This window comes from Corylus avellana, chromosome 5 (assembly GCF_965113065.1).
Source record: "Corylus avellana chromosome 5, dhCorAvel1.hap1.2, whole genome shotgun sequence".
Taxonomy (NCBI): domain Eukaryota; kingdom Viridiplantae; phylum Streptophyta; class Magnoliopsida; order Fagales; family Betulaceae; genus Corylus; species Corylus avellana.
The window spans coordinates 6,050,457-6,069,608 of record NC_142494.1 but is presented as its reverse complement, the minus strand read 5'-3'; the positions used below and the strand labels follow the sequence as shown (position 1 = coordinate 6,069,608).

The following is a 19,152-nucleotide window of genomic DNA, read 5'->3' as shown; positions in this document are numbered from 1 at the left end:
TTTATTATTAATTGTTAATATACATATATATATATAAAATTCAAACTCGCCAAATAAATCAATAAGCTTGTATAAAATGAGCCTATCTTTAGCCTTATCTGGAATCTTTGGATTCTCGCAGGAAACAAAGACAATCAACCGTCCATGGAAAAAGCTAATTAAAATCATCAAAGAAGACAAAACAAATTTGTCATAAATCGTGTATGTATTAATCAGGGCAATTTCCATTTACACATTTACAAACTTGGATAGTTTTGCATCATCCAAAATACTAAGCTCAATCCGCCTGACATTTCCCACTGCTATTTATGCTATGCATCTACAAAAAGTCCGGTAGCTAGTCTTCGAATATTCTTCCTTCATTTAACGAATCTCTACCAGAAATCAGTGGCTCCTCATCGTACGGTCACTATCTTCAGCTGAGTTGTGCTTCAATTGGGACCCCAACAACTCAAGTACATGACCGTCCTCAAAGACTCCTCCGACTGCTTCAGTTTCTGCTCTCTTGCTTTGCTTAAAACCATTGCAGAAGTTGAAGGAGAAAGGTTGTTGGCCTGAGACAAGGACCTGAGATGGTTCTTTGCATTCTGCTGCGCTGATCTTAAGACATGATTCCACCTGCAGATCCCCAGCTGGTCTTTCATGGCCTCCACAACTCCAACAGTTGCTGCCACAAATGCTCTGCTTGTTTGACTCATCTTCTCTGCTGCTCTTCACGTACAATATCACTCTTCTTCGAATTGAACAAACTTTGTGTAGCTGATGAAATTGATCCAAGAAGGATATGTGCTTGCTTAATGAAGGAAATGGTAGGGGAGGTCCCTTATATATATAATATATTGAGATAGAGGGTGAGCGATGGGAAGTTTGTGAAAAACCATGGGGATTATGGCATATGCCGGTGGTTTTGGAGTCTGGGGAGCCAGTGGTTTTTTACATAACATGACTGTACTGCCCCTGTAATACCACGTCGACGACGTCGTGACACCTATTATTAGGTAGGGGCAACTATGGTCTTTAAAAAATCTACCTTTCGATGACGACAAAACAATCTTATCACTTTGAAATGACGATGCCCAATCCGCTTGAGATAACTAATGCGCACACCGTTTTTTCAATATAAAACCCATCAAGTCCGGAGACATACAAAAACGAAAGCCAGACACTTTGAAGTGGAGTTTTAGTTAGACTGCCAGCTGTGTTCTCCATGTTTCGTGTATCAAACCTCCACTGTCCTTTCAAGCACCACTTGAAAGGGAATTCAACTAAATTTTTAGAGAAATGATATAATGTAATAATTTTTTTTTTTTCTTTATAAAAGTTATACGTGGCAAGAGGTTATAAATTTCATTTATAGTTATTGTGGCCCAACTTACTGATAGACTTATGGTATCATATCACCTAAAACTTTTATAAGCCAAAAATAATATTTTTATTGCACTATAACATATGTCAAATTTTTAATATTATAGGAAAAAAAAAAAAGGAACTAAGGCTCCGTTTACTTCGACGTGGTTTCTTTCGTAAAATATTTTTAGGAAAGCCATTTTCCTTGAAAATATTTTATGTTGGAAACATTTTACGGCGTTTACCTTACACACAGAAAATAATTTTTTTTTTAATATCTTTTTTTATATATATATATTTTCCAATGAGGTCCCCGTCGGGACCTGCATGGGACATGTTCGAGACCCCATAGGGACCTGCCCGGGACCTCCCCGAACTTAACCGGGACCTCGCCGGGACTTACTCAGGACTTGACCGGGACCCACCCGAGACTCGCTCGGGACCCCGTCGGGACCTACCTAGGACTTGACCGGGACTTGACCGGGACCTGCTCGGTACTTGACCAGGACCCCGCTGGGACTTGATCGGGATCCGCCCAGGACTTACCCGAAACTTGACTGGGACCCCAACAAGACTTGACCGGGACCCGCCCGCCAGGGTAGGTTCCGGGCGGGTCCCAGTCAAGTCCCGAGCAAGTCTCGGTTAGGTCCCGGGCAAGTCCCAAGTGAGGTCAAAAGCAAGTCCTGGGCGGGTCCCGGGCAAGTCCCGGCAGGGTCCTGTGTAAGTCCCGGGAGGGTCCCGGTCAAGTCCTGGGCAAGTTCCAGGCGGGTCCTAGGCAGGTCCCGGGCAGGTCATAGTCAAATCCCAGGCAAGTCCCAGGCAGGTCCTGGCGAGGTCCCGAGCAAGTCCTGGGCGGGTCCCGGTCAAGTCCTGGGTGGGTCCCGGTCAAGTCCTAGGCAAGTCCCGGGCGGGTCCCTGTCAAGTCCCGAGAGGGTCCCGGGCAAGTCCCAGGCAGGTCCTGGGCGGGTCCCGGTCAGGCCCCGGTCAAGTCTCGGGTAGATCCTGTGCGGGTCCCGGGGAGGTCCCGGTCAAGTCCCAAGCGGGTCCCGATCAGGTCCCAGGCAAGTCCCGAGCAAGTCTCGTCGGGGTCCCGGGCAGGTCTTGGGCGGGTTCCAGTAAGGTCCCGGGCAGGTCCCGGTCAAGTCTCGGGCAAGTCCCTGGCAGGTCCCGGGCGGGTCCTAGTCAAGTTCCGGGCGTGTCCAGGTCAAGTCCCAGTTAGGTCTTGATCAAGTCTCGGGCAAGTCTTGGGTAGGTCCCACCAGGGTCCCAGATGGGTTTCGGTCAAGTCTCGGGTAGGTCCTAGGCAGGTCCCAATCAAGTCCTGAGTAGGTCTTGGGCGTGTCCCGGGCAGGTCCTGGGCAGGTCCCAGGCAAGTCCTGGGTAGGTTCCACTGGGGTCCCGGTCAAGTCTTGGGCAGGTCCCAGGCGGGTCCTAGTCAAGTCCCGGGAGGGTCTGGGGTGGGTCCCGGGCAAGTCCTGGTTAGGTATCGGGCGGGTCCTGATCAAGTCCCAGCGAGGTTTTGGGCGAGTCTTGGCAAGGTCCATCGATTTAAGAATGGGATGCTCATAGTCGGAAAATGGTTTACGGTTTTGAAAACCGTAAACCATTTTTCGAAAATTAAAGAAGAATTTTCCGTCAAAAGGAAAATATTTTCCGTTGACCATTATTTTACGTTGAAGTAAAAACCGTAAAATAAAGAAATTATTTTCTGAAAACTATTTTACGTCGAAGTAAACGGAGCCTAAATTTTTTTTATGTTTTAAGGCTAACTTTCTTTTCTCTTATCAACTCTTATTTGCCACATCATCTAAAACATGGATATTAAACTTGTTGATCATTCTTTCAAAGTTTTTGTAAAGTTTCTCTTTGATTATGACTAAAAGGAGCTTTGTCACTAAGCTCATTGTTGCATTTTTCTGCATTCTCTTAAACATCTTGTGATTTAAGTAATGTCTTCGTGTGAATACACTAATTATCAAAATTGTCTTCGAAAATGTGAGGAAATTGAAATTAAAATATTGAATTGGTCATTTCTTTAGGATTAAGAAACTGTGGTCGGATACCATTTTGTTGAAAAAGAAGTGAAATACCTAATTAATAGAGGACTTTGTGTTATTTTTTATTCAACTTGATAAAAAGTAACTTGTTTACATGAGTATTTATAGGATACAAATGACCCTTCTAACTTTTTTACATTAATTTCATTTATTTACATCACAAATAACTCTCATGTAATTTTGGATCCGGATCCTCTCAAATTCTTAAAAAATTCGAGTTTTTCAAATTTCTAAATCTAGTTGTCTATTATATTCAAGAGTAAAAAAAAAAAAAAGTCACGTTTTTGGTATTTTTAAGGAAAAAAAATAATTCATTTTCTTTCCAAAATAAAAAAGCAACGCACAAATGGTTTTTTTTTTAAGTAATTTATTTATTTCGTTTTCCTCTTGAAAAAAGAAAAAGAAAAAAAGGGGCTCAACTCTTAAGCTACGTGAACAAGAACGTACTAGTTTTGAAGTTGGACAACACTTGAACAAACGAATGTATTCAACTTTTTCCATAAGAGAATTGTGTAATACTCTGTTTCCAGATTTTTTTTTTTTTTTTTCTCAGAATTTCTCTTACAAAAACGGTTGGGCGTTCCATGTTGTGCGTGAGGAAGAAGACCATTTGTGATTTGTGTGTTGCTTTTTTATTTTGGGAAGAAAATGAATTATTTCATTTCCTTCATAAGACAAAAAAAAAATAAAAAAGAGGTGATTTTTTTTTTTTTTAACCCTTAAATATAATGGACTTTTAGATTTAGAAATTTGAAAAACTTGAATTCTCTAAAAATTAGAGAGAATCTGGTAAAAGATACAACATCTACATCTTCAAGTCACTTAATAACATACAAAATATAAAAAGTTAAATTTAGGAGAAACTTCACTTTGACTCCCTGAACTTGCACTCGATTTTACAAACCCCATAAACTTTCAATTACTCTCAATTAAATCCATTATGTTAATTTTAAATGTTAAAAATAAAAATAAAAAGACCAAAATGTCCTTAATTTTCATTTTTTTAAAAAATAAAAAAACATTTTGAAAATTAAAATTTTATACAAAAGTTAGGGGGTATAAACGTCATGTAACGTTTAAAATCTGACGAAGAGATCTACATTAAGAGTCATTAAAAGTTCAGAGGTCCAAAATAAAAAAATTAAAAGTTCAAGAAAAATTTATAAAATCGAATAAAAATTTGAAGGCCAAAATAAAGTTTCTCCTTAAATTTATTATTCAACATGTAACTCGCAACAAACCTAAATAGTTATAATCCACTTTTAAAAGCTCTTGGAGTAATCGATAGGGCACGTTTACTCGTAAATTTATTATATATTTACTCTTATTATTCCTCTGCTTCTGATGTGATTCTGAATTTCTTGTTTTTTCCCGTAAACTTATTATTATTTATCTAGGATGTGGGTCTTCGAAAAAAGCCAGTTTTCTGGGGATTTGTCTGCCATTTGCCAAACCTGACAAATCAATATACTTGATAATCTATATATATACAGGCTCGTTATCCATAAATCAACAACCTTAATTAGTTTTATCTATTTAATAATTACCTGAGCCTACCTCAAGGCTTACCATTTGCCACCAAGAAACATTCCTCAACTTGATTTCCAATAGGCTTTACAAAATCAACAAAGAAGACAAAATTTCTTATAAATCGTGTATAAATTTGGGCAATTTCCAGTTACACTATACAATTTCAGAATAGTTTTGCAGAACCCAAATACTAAATTCAGTCCAAATCCGCCTGACATTTCCCTCTGCTATATATGGCATCTGCAAAACTTCTGGTGGGTAGTCTTCAAAACGAAGAAGAAAGGCTGTTTCCGTTTCTTCAGCTGAATTTTGCTTCAATTGGGACCCCAACAGCTCAAGTACATGACTGTCCTCAAAGACTCCTCTGATTCTCTTGCTTTGCTTAAAACCATTGCAGAAGTTGAAGGGGAAAGATTCTTGGCCTGAGAGAAGGACCTGAGATGGTTCTTGGCATTCTGCTGCGCTGATTTTATGACATGATTCCACCTGCAGATCCCCAGCTGGTCTTTCATGGCCTCCACAACTCCAACACTCGCTGCCACAAATGCTCTGCTTGTTTGACTCATCTTCTCTGTGCTCTTCACAATATCACTCTTTTTGCTTTGAACAAACTTTGTGTTGAAAATGAAACTCAACCAAGAACAATATCTGTTTGATGAAGGAAATGGTATGGGGGAGGTCTTTTATATATAGGGAAGACTGAGTGATGGGAAGTTTGTGAAAAAACCATGGGGATTATGGCATTTGCCGGTGGTTTTGGTGTCTTTGGGAGCCAGTGGTTTTTTACAAAACATGACAGCACTGCCCTTGTAGAATCACATCGTGGTACTAGGTAGGGGCAACTTGGGTTTTTAAACAATCTGGTTTTCGATGATGACAAAGCAATCTTATGACGTCAGTTGAAATGCGCACACCGTTTTCATTATACAAACCAATCTCAAGTCATGAGATTTGGATGGATGGACACGTACAAAAACGGAAACCACACTTGTTTATTTTTCTCACTTTCAACTTTCAAGTAAGATTTTTGTTTTTTTGTTACTGGTTTCGTGTATCGACCTCGAGAGTGCCCTTTCAAGATGGCTCAATGGTGGAGTTAAAAATGGGAATTGCTATAAAAAAAAAATTAAAAAAAAAAAAAATCACAAAAACAAAAAAGGAATTGAACTAAATTTTAATATTAAAATTTTGTTTGTGTATAAAAATTAAAACAAAATTTTTCATTGAGTTGAAAATTTTTCTTCAACCTAATATATAATAATGACATGTGTCATTTAAGTATTTGAATAGTATTAAATTATTAATTGTCCCAAAAGTTTAAACTGACAAGAAGAGGTAAATTTAATCACTTAATTTATACTTTAACACTCCTCTTACTTATAGGTTCAAACTCAATTTTTAATAGGTGGGGCTTAACACGTGAAATATTTTATTTAAATGAGGGTAAATGATAGAGTCAATGCTCGATCTCATCACTTCTGGCTCTGATACCATATTAAATTACCAGTTGTCCAAAAGCTTAAGATGATAGGAAGATGTGAATTTAATCACTTAATTCATACTTTAACACTTCCCCTTACGTGTTTAATCACTTACTTAATACTTTAAAAAATAACGGAGATAAATTCAGAAGAAAATTTATTAGAAGAACATGTGTATCTCACATGTCGTTAAAAAATCATGTGTTTTTCACATGTTAAGAGATACACATCATTATTATAGATTAAGTTTGAGGAAATTCTTCCAACCAAGTTTGAAATAAAACTCAAGAAATCTCTGTCCTAAAAATTATAGGAAACTTCACTTACATGTTTCATCACTTTTGTAACTATATTTTCAATCTTCAAAAGTTACGATAGTTGGTGTTTATCTTTGCAAACTTTGCAATGTCACCAATTCATTAGAATTTTCTATTAAATCTTGTTCGATTTGTTTCGTCGTAAAATGATTTTTGAAAAATATTTTTTGTATTTTATGAAAAATAATAGTCAGCAAAAAATATTTCAATTTGACTGAAAAAAACTTCTTTAATTTTCATAAAATGGTTTCTATTTTTTAAAACCGTAAACGATTTTTCGAGTTTGACTTTCTCATTCTTAAACCACCAAGACTTCGTCGGAACATTACAAGGACTTCACTAGGACTCGGTCGGGATACCGCTAGGACTCTGCCAAGACACCGCTAGAACTTCACTAAGACACCATCACCAGGACTCCATCAAGACCTGTTGGGACTTGGCCGGAACTCTGTTAGGACACTGCTGAGACTTCACAGGATACTGCCAAGAGTCCAAGGCTCCGTTGCGACACCACTGACACCACTGGGACTTCATTAGGACACTGACAGGACTCTGTCAAGATATTGTCGAGACCAGCCGAAACAATGCCACCAAGACTTGGCTGGGGCATATCTGGAACTTTGTTGAGATACCGTCACCAAGACTCCGTAGGGACATGGCCGAGACTCTGTTGGGACACTGTCTGAACTTTATCGGGACCTCGCCAAGACTTCACAAAGACATTACCAGGGCTCTGTCAAGATATTGTCGAGACCAACCAGGACACCGCCACCAAGACTTGACCAAGACACCGTTGAGACACTACTAGGACCCGATTTGGACACTATCGAACCTCCACTAAGACTCAACTGTGACACCACCGGGATTGACCATCAAGACCTGGTCAAGACATGTACTTGTGGTGTTTATGGTGGGGTCCCATAGTATCTTGGTGATGTCCCGGTGGTGTCCCGATCCACCACCGTTGGAACTCAAATTTTTAGCTTTTTTTTTTTTTTTTTTTTTTTCTTTAAATGATATTAATATTTTTATGTTGTGAATAAATATTGATTTTAATAGGTTAATATAATTGAATAGAATTATAACAAATATTTGTAATTTTTTGTCCATACCAAATGCTGAAAAATGTTTTATTGAAATCGAGAGTATTATTTCCATGCTCAAAATTTAAATTTGGTATTTTATGGAAGAAGTTAACATTGACTCATCTTTTAAAAAAATCAAAAATCAAATCATGTATATCATTTGAATACAACAACTTTAAATCGTGTAACAACTTTAAATTGTGTGTATAAAATAAAAAGAATCTTATTCCAAAGTTTTTCCATTGCCAACACCTGCACCCTATAAATGTATTAAGATTCGACATTAAGTTCTTTGTGCATGTTTTATTGAATTATTTTGATAAAAGTTTGAGAAACTCTTTTCACTTCACTTTTTGAACACTGAAAAAACATAACCACCATATAAAAGAAAAGAGAGAAAAAATAACTTCGTAACAGAGTTGATTAAGGATTGAAGAAAATTGTTTGTATCCTTGTCTTTCAATTTTGGGATGATAAAGCAGGGTGATGCAAAGTGTTTCTCTCTCTCTCTCTCTCTCTTAAATATATAAAAATTACTTCATTTTTTTATTATTATTAAATGAGCTTTAAATTAAATGAACCTATCTTAAGCCATATCTGGAATCTTTAGAATCTCGCACGAATCAAAGACAATCAACCGTACATGGAAAAAGCTGATTAAAATCATCAGAGAAGAGAAAAAGATTTGTCATAAATCGTATAGATATTAATCAGAGCGATTTCCAGTTACATATTTACAAATTAGAATAGTTTTGCATCATCCAAATACTAATTAAGCTCCGTCTGACATTTCCCACTGATATGCCATCTGCAAAAACTCTGGTGGGTAGTCTTCAAATATTGTTCCTTCACTCAACCAAGTTGTACCAGAAATCAACGGCTTCTTGTACGGTCACCATCTTCAGCTGAATTTTGCTTCAATTGGGACCCCAACAGCTCAAGTACATGACTGTCCTCAAAGACTCCTCTGATTCTCTTGCTTTGCTTAAAACCATTGCAGAAGTTGAAGGGGAAAGATTCTTGGCCTGAGAAAAGGACCTGAGATGGTTCTTTGCATTCTGCTGCACTGATCTTAAGACATGATTCCACCTGCAGATCCCCAGCTGGTCTTTCATAGCCTCCACAACTCCAACACTCGCCGCCACAAATGCTCTGCTTGTTTGACTCATCTTCTCTGCTCTTTCACAAAATATCACTCTTCTTCGAATTGAACAAACTTTGTGTCACTGATGAAATTGATCCAAGAAGGATATGTGCTTGCTTAATGAAGGAAATGGTAGGGGAGGTCCCTTATATATATATATAGTCTATAGAGAGGGAGAGCGATAGGAAGTTTGTGAAAAACCATGGGGATTATGGCATTTGCCGGTGGTTTTGGAGTCTGGGGAGCAAATGGTTTTTTTACTTAACTTTACTGCACTGCCCCTGCAATACCACGTCGTGACACCAATTCGTAGGGGCAACTTTGGTCTTTAAAAAATCTGCCTTTCGATGACGACAAAGCAATCTTATCCCTTGAATTGAAATGATGCGCACACCGTTTTTTCAATACAAAAGCCCATCAACTTCGGAGACATACAGAAACGAAAACCAGACTTGTTTACTTTCAAGCGTGTTTTTGTTGGAGTGCCAGCTGTCTTCTCCATATTTCGTGGGGTGAAGATAAATAACATAGCACGCCCGGCAATTTTTTTTTTTTATTAAAATATTATAAATAAATATTTGCTGCTTGGTGTGCTCTGAATCACGGCTCTATTTTGTGTATCTATCTCCACTGTCCTTTTAAGCCAACTAAAAAGGGAATTCATCCAACTTTCTTCACTTTTATCGACGGGTGAAGTTAAACAGCACGCAGTGTAAAAAGAATTTTTTTTTTTTTTTTAATTAAAAAATTTTACACTGGCATGCTATGCACGCAGCGTACTGTGTATCACGGTCATTTATCGACTCCTATTTGCCACGTCATTCAAACATTGATAAATAACATTGAAAGTTTGTTCATCATTCTTTCGAAATTTTTGTAAAGTCTCTTTTTGATTATGACTAAAAAGGGTTTTGTCACTAGGTTCATGGTAACATTTTTCTATATTCTCTTAAAATATCTTGCCATCCAAGTAATTCCTTCATATGAATAAATCAATTATCAAAATTATCTTCAAAAATGCGAGGAAATTAAAATAGAAATGTTGAATTGGCCGTTTCTCTAGAATTAAAAAACTGTGGCCAGATACCACTTTGTTAAAAATTACAAATTACACACTAAAATAGAATATGGGAAAAAGAAGTGAAACACTTAATTAATAGAGGACTTTGTGTTTTTTTTATTCAACTTGATAAAATAACTTGTTTACATGAATATTTATAGGATACAAAGGGCCTTTCTAATTTTTTTAGATTAATTTCATTCATTTACATCTCATATAACTCGCATGTTATTCTGGATCCGGATCCCCTCGAATTTTCAAATTTTTGTCTCATTTTCAAATAAGAATTTTTATTTTTTATTTATTTATTTATTTTTGGTTACTGGTTTCGTGTATCTATCTCAAGAGTGCCCTTTCAAGATGGCTCTATGGTGTAGTTAAAAAAGGGAATTGCTAAAAACAAAAAAGGAATTGAACTAAATTTTAATATTAAAATTTTGTTTGTGTATAAAAATTAGGATAAAGTTTTTTTCTAAATGGGGTTGAAAAAATTTTCTTCAACCTAATATATAATAATAACATGTGTTATTTAAGCATGTGAATATCGAGAATAAATTTGGGAGAAAATTTATTAAAAAAACATGTGCATCTCACATGTTAAAAAATCATGTGTTTCTCACATGTTAAGAGACACACGTCTTTATTATAGATTAAGTTTGTCGAAATTCTTCCAACCAAGTTTAAAAGAAAACTCTATCCTAAAAAGTATAGGAAACTTCACTTACATATTTCATCACTTTTGTAACTATACTCTCAATCTTTAAAAGTTACGATATTTGGTGTTTATCTTTGCAAACTTTGCAATGTCATCAATTCATTAGGATTTTCTATTAAATCTAGTTCGATTTGTTTCGGCGTAAAAAAAATTTTGAAATTTTTTTTTTGTATTTTCTAAAAAATAATAGTGAACGAAAAATATTTTAAATTTGACCGAAAACAACTTCTTTAATTTTCATAAAATAATTTCCATTTTTTAAAACCGTAAACCATTTTTCAAGTTTGACTTTCTCATTCTTAAACCACCAATACTTCGTCGGAACACTACAAGGACTTCACTAGGACTCAGTCGGGACACCGCTGAGACTCGACCATGATACCGCTAGGACTTCATTGAGACACCATCAAGACCTAGCTGGGACTTCACGAGGATACTGCCAAGAGTCCAAGACTCCGTTGCGACACCAATAGGACTTCATTTGGACATTGACAGGACTCCGTCAAGATATTGCGAGACTAGCATGAACAACGCCACCAAGACCTGGCCGAGGCACCTCCGAAAATTTGTTGAGACACTGTCGCCAAGACTCCGTAGGGACATGTTGGGACCTAGCTGAGACAATGTTGGGACACTGTCCGGACTTCATCAGGACCTCACCAGGACTTCACCAAGACATTACCAAGACTCTGTCAGGATATTGTTGAGACTAGCCAGGACACCGCCACCAAGACTTGACCAAGACACTGTCGAGACACTACTAGGACCCGATTTGGACATTGTCGAACCCCCACTAAGACTCGACTATAACACCACCGGGACATGACCATCAAGACCTAGTCGGGACATGTACTTGTGTGTGTGTATGGTGGGGTCCCATAGTATCTTGGTGATGTCCCTGTGGTGTCTTGATCCACCATCGGCAGAATTCGAATTTTTAGATTTTTGTTTTTTAAATGATATTAATATTTTTATGTTATGAATAAATATTGATTTTAATAGGTTAATTTGATTGAATAAAATTATAAAAAAATATTTGTAATTTTTGGTCCATGTCAAACACTGAAAAATGTTTTATTGAAATTGAGAATATTATTTTCATGGTCAAGATTTAAGCATCTATTTTATGTAAAAAGTTAACATTGACACATCTGTATATCATTTGATACAACAACTTTAAATCGTGTGTATAAAATAAAAAGAATCTTATTCCAAGTTCTTCCATTGGCAACACCTGCACCCTAGAAATGTATTAAGATTCGACATTAAGTTCTTTGTGCATGTTTTATTGAATTATTTTGATAAAAGTTTCAGAAACTCTTTTCACTTCACTTTTTGAACACTGAAAAAATATAACCACCATATAAAAGAAAAGAGAGAAAAAATAACTTCGTAACAGAGTTGATTAAGGATTGAAGAAAATTGTTTGTATCCTTGTCTTTCAATTTTGGAATGATAAAGCAGGGTGATGTATAGTGTTTCTCTCTCTCTCTCTCTCTCTTGAAATGGATAAAAATTACTTCATTTTTTTTATTATTAAATGAGCTTAAATTAAATGAACCTATCTTGAGCCTTATCTGGAATCTCGCACGAATCAAAGACAATCAACCGTACATGGAAAAAGCTGATTAAAATCATCAAAGAAGAGAAAAAGATTTGTCATAAATCGTATAGATATTAATCAGAGCAATTTCCAGTTACATATTTACAATTTAGAATAGTTTTGCATCATCCAAATACTAATTAAGCTCCGTCTGACATTTCCCACTGGTATGCCATCTGCAAAAACTCTAGTGGGTAGTCTTCAAATATTCTTCCTTCACTCAACCAAGTGCTACCAGAAATCAATGGCTTCTTGTACGGTCACCATCTTCAGCTGAATTTTGCTTCAATTGGGACCCCAACAGCTCAAGTACATGACTGTCCTCAAAGACTCCTCTGATTCTCTTGCTTTGCTTAAAACCATTGCAGAAGTTGAAGGGGAAAGATTCTTGGCCTGAGAGAAGGACCTGAGATGGTTCTTTGCATTCTGCTGCGCTGATCTTAAGACATTATTCCACCTGCAGATCCCCAGCTGGTCTTTCATGGCCTCCACAACTCCAACACTTGCCGCCACAAATGCTCTGCTTGTTTGACTCATCTTCTCTGCTCTTCACAAACTCACTTTTCTTCGAATTGAACAAACTTTGTGTGACTATTAAAGCTGATCAAAGAAAGATATGTGCTTGATGAGGGAAATGGTAGGGAGGTCCCTTTTATATATATATATATATATATTGAGGGAGAGCGCGTGGTAAGTTTGTGAAAAACCATGGGGCCGGTGGTTTTGGAGTCTTGGGAGCCAGTGGTTTTTAACAAAACATGACTGCACTGCCCCTGTAATACCACGTCGTGACACGGATAACGTAGGGGCAACTTTGGTTTTTAAAGACTCTGCCTTTCGATGATGAAAAAGCAATCTTATCACTTGAGGTGAAATGATGCCCAATCCACTTGAGATAACTAATACGCACATCGTTTTTTGAATATAAACACCCATCATTCAACTACGGAGATTTGGATGGAGACATACAAAAACGAAAACCAGACTTGTTGCTTACTTTGAAGTGAGTTTTTGTTGGACTACCAGCTGTGTTCCCCATATTCGTGCATCTATCTCCACTGTCCTTTCAAGCTGGCTCTTAGAAAAAAAAAATTTTCAACCTAAATAATAAGGTTCAAGTTATCATCTTTTCACGTATTTTCTTTTAATGTTATTAACAAATATTTATTGTTATTCCACTAATCTAAAAACTTAAACATTTATTTTGAAAAATTAAAATATGTTGAATAATAATACTTGTCGCTTATTGGAGTAAATTGAAGAATTGTTTTTTTTTTTTTTTTTAAACCAATTAGAGGAAATTTGTGTCCAACTCTATGGCGCACCATTTTTTTTTTCCTAATCCAATCGAGAAATGATTACAAGTAATCAAAATACCGAAAAGGGGATGAACTCCCTATAATAAACCAAAATACAAAAATTAACAGTGTAAGTAACCGAAACAAAGTAGCAAATGGGCTAAATAATTACTCCGATCTTCTCCAAGGGATCGCATAAAGTAGTTTTAAAAACAAAAAGAGTACAAGAAGAGTTATAAATCTCAAGAGGTTTACAAACTCTAATTATATATGTAAGAACTTCATGAGGTCCAAACCCATATGCACCCCTATCTCAGAACAACATCGACCACCCGAAGGAAGTCAATATGGCCCTGTTTGTCAATGGCCCTGGAACGGTACTGTTCCAGGGCCGGTACTGTAGCCTTTTTTTGGGAATAAGTGTTTGAATGGTGTTAGTTCTTGTATTGGCTTAATTCAGTTCCAAAATGCAGATGTTCACGGCTCAAACACTGATATAGAATGCTCAGAATCCAATCTCCACCGTTCATAATGTAGATTCATGTGTTATGAACGTCCCTGCAAAATTTCAGCTCAATCGGACCACAAACGCCCATCGATCGGAGTTGTTGATGAAGACTGGACATGCCGGGTCCGGACCTCCAGAATTAGGGTCCGGACCCCATTTCCCGAAAGTGCATTTTATGAGGCCTGTCCGGACCTCAGATCTGCAGGGTCCGGACCTGGCTGACTTATTAGGGTTATTTTCTATTTAAACACGATTTTGCTACATTTATACGTACGTATTTTATTGAGCAAAATCAGGGTGCTTAGAGAGAGAGAATTTGTTCTAGATTATTGTTGAAGAGAAAATACGTGAAGCCAATCGGAGTTCCGGTGAAAGGAAGTCTTTTAGAAGAATCGTTCCAGATGTTCTGGAAAGGGCTACTGAGGTAGAAGTCAAGTGGGTCACTTGTCGTGTGCAAGGAAGAGTCAAAGGTTTTGTTATTCTTCTTGTATTCCTTATTCTTCTATATAGTGAATTGATTTCCTGGGTTTGGCTGCCCCGGAGAGGTTTTACATTTAGAGAGTTCTCTAAATGGTTTCTTCTTCGTAACCAAATTTCTGTGTTCTTGATTGCATATTTCATATCAGTATTTGGTTGATTTTTTAACTGCTAAGTTAGATCTGTTTTCTGGATATTTTCTGTAAAACTCCTAGACGTGTGAGTAGGTGATAATTGGAGTCGTTTTAGAATTTTCAAATGGTTTTAGTGAAAATGTTTTGCGGGGAAAAGTGAAAAAATATATTTTATATGGAAAAATGTAAAAAATTTGTTTTGTTGTGATTTTTTTATTTAAATAATAATAATAAAAATAATTGATGTGGTATAAAAGACGTTGAGATTAATTTTGAGGTGAATTTTTTTTTTTTTGGCATTGAGGGAGGCCCTGGAACAGTACCATTCCAGGGTCTTTGGCAAACACACCCTATATAATGACACTGGTAAGATCCGAATCTGGAGCCAATGAGAAGGGAGTACTGTCTCTGAAAGAACTAGTCTCCATTACAAAATTAAACCCAAAATACAAAGGGAGACTAAAAACCACAAAACCCAAACAAAACAACAAGATATACATGGAAACAAAGGAAAAAATAGAAACGGTGGTGGAGAACCTCACAAAGAGGTGGTGTTTTCTCTACCTAGAGAGAAAGAGGAGCTTCTCTCACTAAAATGAGAGAAGCAAAAGTTTCCTATGTGCTCAACTTGTTCATACATGTTCAATAACTAGTGAAGTAGGGTTCCATGAGGTAGCTAGAGTAGAGACTACTCTTTCATTGGAGGTGGCTCTCCTCTTCCCCCCTTCGCTGTCCATCCTCACAAAGGGTGACGAGTGTGTGTAGTCCCATCCTCGTTGTCTTCTATTGGGTGAATATTTACTCCCTTCACCATAGAAGGCGACAAAAGTGGAACTGTGGAGCTAAATACCCTTGCCACCATCTATGATGGTGGGGATCCATACTCACAAAAGACAGTGGTGGACCTGGTGGTGAAGACCTCATCCCTCAACGCATCTTGCTTGCATGCATGGGATGGGTCTTCCCACCCCCGGCGCCTTTTGTGAAAGGGTGACATCAAAAGGAGGGAGGCGGAATCCAATGAAGTCAACGCATCTTGCTTGCACGCGTGGGATGGGTCTTCCCACCCCTTGCGCCTCTTGAAAGGGTGACTCCAAAAGGAGGGAGGCGGAGTCCAGTGAGGGGTGATGGCCTCCGCCCCTCACAATCTTTAATGTTCGAGACAAATAAATGTTAGAGAAAACTAGAAAATTTAAGATACCAAAATAGAATATTAAAGTAGGTTATATATTTTTATGCAGTATAGAAGTAAGAATGTCTTGATTGTTGTGAGTGTTGAATCTTACACTGAGAAAATATAAAGAAAAATAACAGTTGATATACTTAAGTGGACTCAAGCCCATTAGCTTAGGCTTTTGGGTTAGACTAGTATTCTAATATATATATTAATGTACTCTTGGTAGAATTCTCAAACCGTTTATCTTCCCAGTATTGATAATGGTGCTTAATAAATGGGAATTTGAGATTAAAAGTAAAAGGAAATTTAGGAGGAGTGAGATATTCTTGAATAGAGGAAACTAGAAAGAAAACCCTAATCGCCTCAGAGAAAATGATTATTTCCTCAAAATGGTGATGATAACTTAAAATAGTGATTTAGAGGGGAAATGGTGGATTTTGGGCCTGAAAATGGCGTTCTCTACGGTGGCCAGAATGTGTATGCTGAAAAACACATTTTTGATTGGGGTTACATAAGCAATTCTAATACTTGTAGCGAAAATTATTCATGATTTACTGTGGTGTGTACAGTAATGCCTAATTAGGCATTGGATCAATTATATGTCACCACTCAAATTAATTAACGCGATACTATAACACTTTTATTATAATTAAATGATAGTTAACTGGGAGCATTACCTATAACGACAAATATCAAATAGATTTAGCATGCTCATATGGTTGGAACCTGGTTGGAAGAGGATAAGCATGGAGATGTTTTTTCCTGTAACTTATTCTTATCTAGGATGTGGGTGATTAAAAAAAAGCCAGTTTTCTGGGGATTTGTCTGCCATTTGCCAAACCGGACGAATCAATAAACTTGATTATCAATAGGCTCGTAACCAATAAATCAACAAGATTAATTAAGTTATCTTTTTAATAATAATTAACTGAGCCTACCTCAAGGCTTACTTACCATTTGCCACCAATAAACGAAGACAATCAACTGTCCGTGGAAAAAGCTAATTAAAATCATCAAACAAGACAAAAAGATTTGTCATAATCGTGTATATGTTAGAGCAATTTCCAGTTACATATTTACAAATTAGAATAGTTTTGCATCATCCAAATACTAATTAAGCTCCGCCGCCTGACATTTCCCACTGATGTGCCATCTGCAAAAAGTCTGGTGGGTAGTCTTCAAAAATTCTTCCTTCTCAACCAAGTTGTACCAGAAATCAATGGCTTCTTGTACGACCACCATCTTCAGCTGACTTTTGCCTCAATTGGGACCCCAACAGCTCAAGTACATGACTGTCCTCAAAGACTCCTCCGATTCTCTTGCTTTGCTTAAAACCACTGCAGAAGTTGAAGAGGAAAGATTCTTGGCCTGAGAGAAGGACCTGAGATGGTTCTTTGCATTCTGCTGCGCTGATCTTATGACATGATTCCACCTGCAGATCCCCAGCTGGTCTTTCATGGCCTCCACAACTCCGACACTTGCCGCCACAAATGCTCTGCTTGTTTGACTCATCTTCTCTGCTCTTCACAATATCACTTTTCTTCGAATGGAACAAACGTGGTGTGATCCAAGAAAGATATGTGCTCGATGAAGGAAATGGTAGAGCAGGTCCCTTGTATATATATATAACGAGAGAGAGAGGGAGAGCGATGGGAAGTTTGTGAAAAACCATGGGGATTATGGCATTTGCCGGTGGTTTTGGAGTGCAAGGAGCAAATGGTTTTTAACTTAACATGACTGCACTGCCCCTGTAATACCGGGTCGTGACACCAATTAGGTAGGGGCAACTTTGATTTTTAAACAATCTGCCTTTCGATTACGACAAAGCAATCTTATCACTTGAATTGAAATGATGCCCAATCCGCTTCAGATAACTAATGTGCTGCGCACACCGTTTTTTTAAATATATAATAAAAGCCCATCAAGTCCGGAGACATACAAAAACGAAAACCACACACAAAGTGAGAAGTGAGTTTTAGTTGGACTGCCAGTACCAGCTGTGTTCTCCATATTTCGTGGGGTATGCATGGCACGCCGTGTGCAAATATATTTTTTTTCAAAAAAAAAAATATAATTTTTTTTTTTTTTTTTTTTTGCAAGGGCGTGCCATGCACGCTGCGTGCCCTGTATCAATGCTCTATTTCGTGTATCTATCTTCCACTGTCCTTTCAAGCTTTTTATTTTATTTTATTTTTTATCTTAGTTTTACGAATATAAAGCTCTTATATCATTGAACATATAACTCTAAAAAATTATAGTCAAAAGTTATAAAGTTTACAAAGTCATAAAAATGACTTCAAGCTTATGCTAAAATACAAATAAAAAAAAAAAACTAAAAATTAAAAATCCGGTCATGAGAGTTATGTCCCACACCGTTCTACTTGATCTTCAACCCGAAGGCCAAGACAACAATTTCATCTTCAACCCAAAGGCCAAGACAAAAAAAAAAAAAAAAAACCCATAAGCAGCAGCGGAGGAGCATGGCATCGTAGACATTTCTTCGGAAGACACGTATTCGTCAAAGAAGACGATCAAATCTAAGGTTGAAAAGACTAGATCTAAATCTAGATCTACAAACTAGATCTAAAACAACCCACCAAAAATAGAGATCGGAGGAGCCTACAGAGAAGACACCGAGTAATACTACCGTGAAAGGGGAAGAGGGAAGATTTAGAGCACTTGAAATTCTTCTTGGTGTTGTCTAGAAGAAGGAGAGAGAAATTCTAGAGAGAAAACATAGCCTCACTATCCTTTGATTCCTTTCAAGTTGGCTCTATGGTCAAGTTAAAAGGGAATTGAACTAAATTTTAATAGTAAAATCTTGTTTATGGTCAAAAACCCTAAAATAATTATGTTCGGTGTTAAAATTAAGGATTAAATGTAATTTTAGTACTTGTGGTTAGGGTTAAAATCAAATAGACGTCTTAGCTTAAAAAAGTGTCACATCTGGCATGTGCACACAAAAACATTGGGTGAAAAATGAAAATGAAATTTGGAAACCTCTTCGACCCAAACCCACTACCGCCGTATGCGAATCCGTGAAGCAAAGAGAAGAGGCAGAACAGAGCATGAGAACCTTGAATAGAACAAGAAAGAAGACCTAATACAAGTCACTTTTGAGGAAGAGGCCTTTGGGTTCTCGAAAGCACAGCCACATTTTTTACCGCCGGCTAGGAACATTGGTGAGGTATGACCACCCTTCACGCTGCCGTTGTTTTT

General features: G+C 37.2%; 5 protein-coding genes across 5 annotated transcripts; all 5 read right to left on the bottom strand.

Moving 5' to 3' along the window:
- Positions 1 to 60: 60 nt before the first annotated feature.
- On the bottom strand, positions 61 to 914 carry LOC148585291 (uncharacterized). Its single transcript, XM_088516392.1, has one exon. It carries the CDS (start codon positions 696 to 698, stop codon positions 432 to 434), a length of 267 nt encoding a protein of 88 aa, XP_088372518.1. The 5' UTR covers positions 699 to 914; the 3' UTR covers positions 61 to 431.
- Positions 915 to 5,163: 4,249 nt separating this feature from the next.
- LOC148585290 (uncharacterized) lies at positions 5,164 to 5,702 on the bottom strand. Its single transcript, XM_088516402.1, has one exon. The coding sequence runs from the start codon at positions 5,498 to 5,500 to the stop codon at positions 5,249 to 5,251; it is 252 nt and encodes an 83-aa protein (XP_088372528.1). The 5' UTR covers positions 5,501 to 5,702; the 3' UTR covers positions 5,164 to 5,248.
- A 2,787-nt stretch (positions 5,703 to 8,489) lies between these two features.
- Positions 8,490 to 9,170, bottom strand: LOC148585289 (uncharacterized). The gene has a single exon (XM_088516390.1). It carries the CDS (start codon positions 8,984 to 8,986, stop codon positions 8,735 to 8,737), a length of 252 nt encoding a protein of 83 aa, XP_088372516.1. The 5' UTR covers positions 8,987 to 9,170; the 3' UTR covers positions 8,490 to 8,734.
- A 3,221-nt stretch (positions 9,171 to 12,391) lies between these two features.
- Positions 12,392 to 12,998, bottom strand: LOC148585288 (uncharacterized). The gene has a single exon (XM_088516387.1). It carries the CDS (start codon positions 12,874 to 12,876, stop codon positions 12,625 to 12,627), a length of 252 nt encoding a protein of 83 aa, XP_088372513.1. The 5' UTR covers positions 12,877 to 12,998; the 3' UTR covers positions 12,392 to 12,624.
- Positions 12,999 to 16,946: 3,948 nt separating this feature from the next.
- Positions 16,947 to 17,674, bottom strand: LOC148585287 (uncharacterized). The gene has a single exon (XM_088516367.1). The coding sequence runs from the start codon at positions 17,443 to 17,445 to the stop codon at positions 17,194 to 17,196; it is 252 nt and encodes an 83-aa protein (XP_088372493.1). The 5' UTR covers positions 17,446 to 17,674; the 3' UTR covers positions 16,947 to 17,193.
- Between the last annotated feature and the right edge of the window lie 1,478 nt (positions 17,675 to 19,152).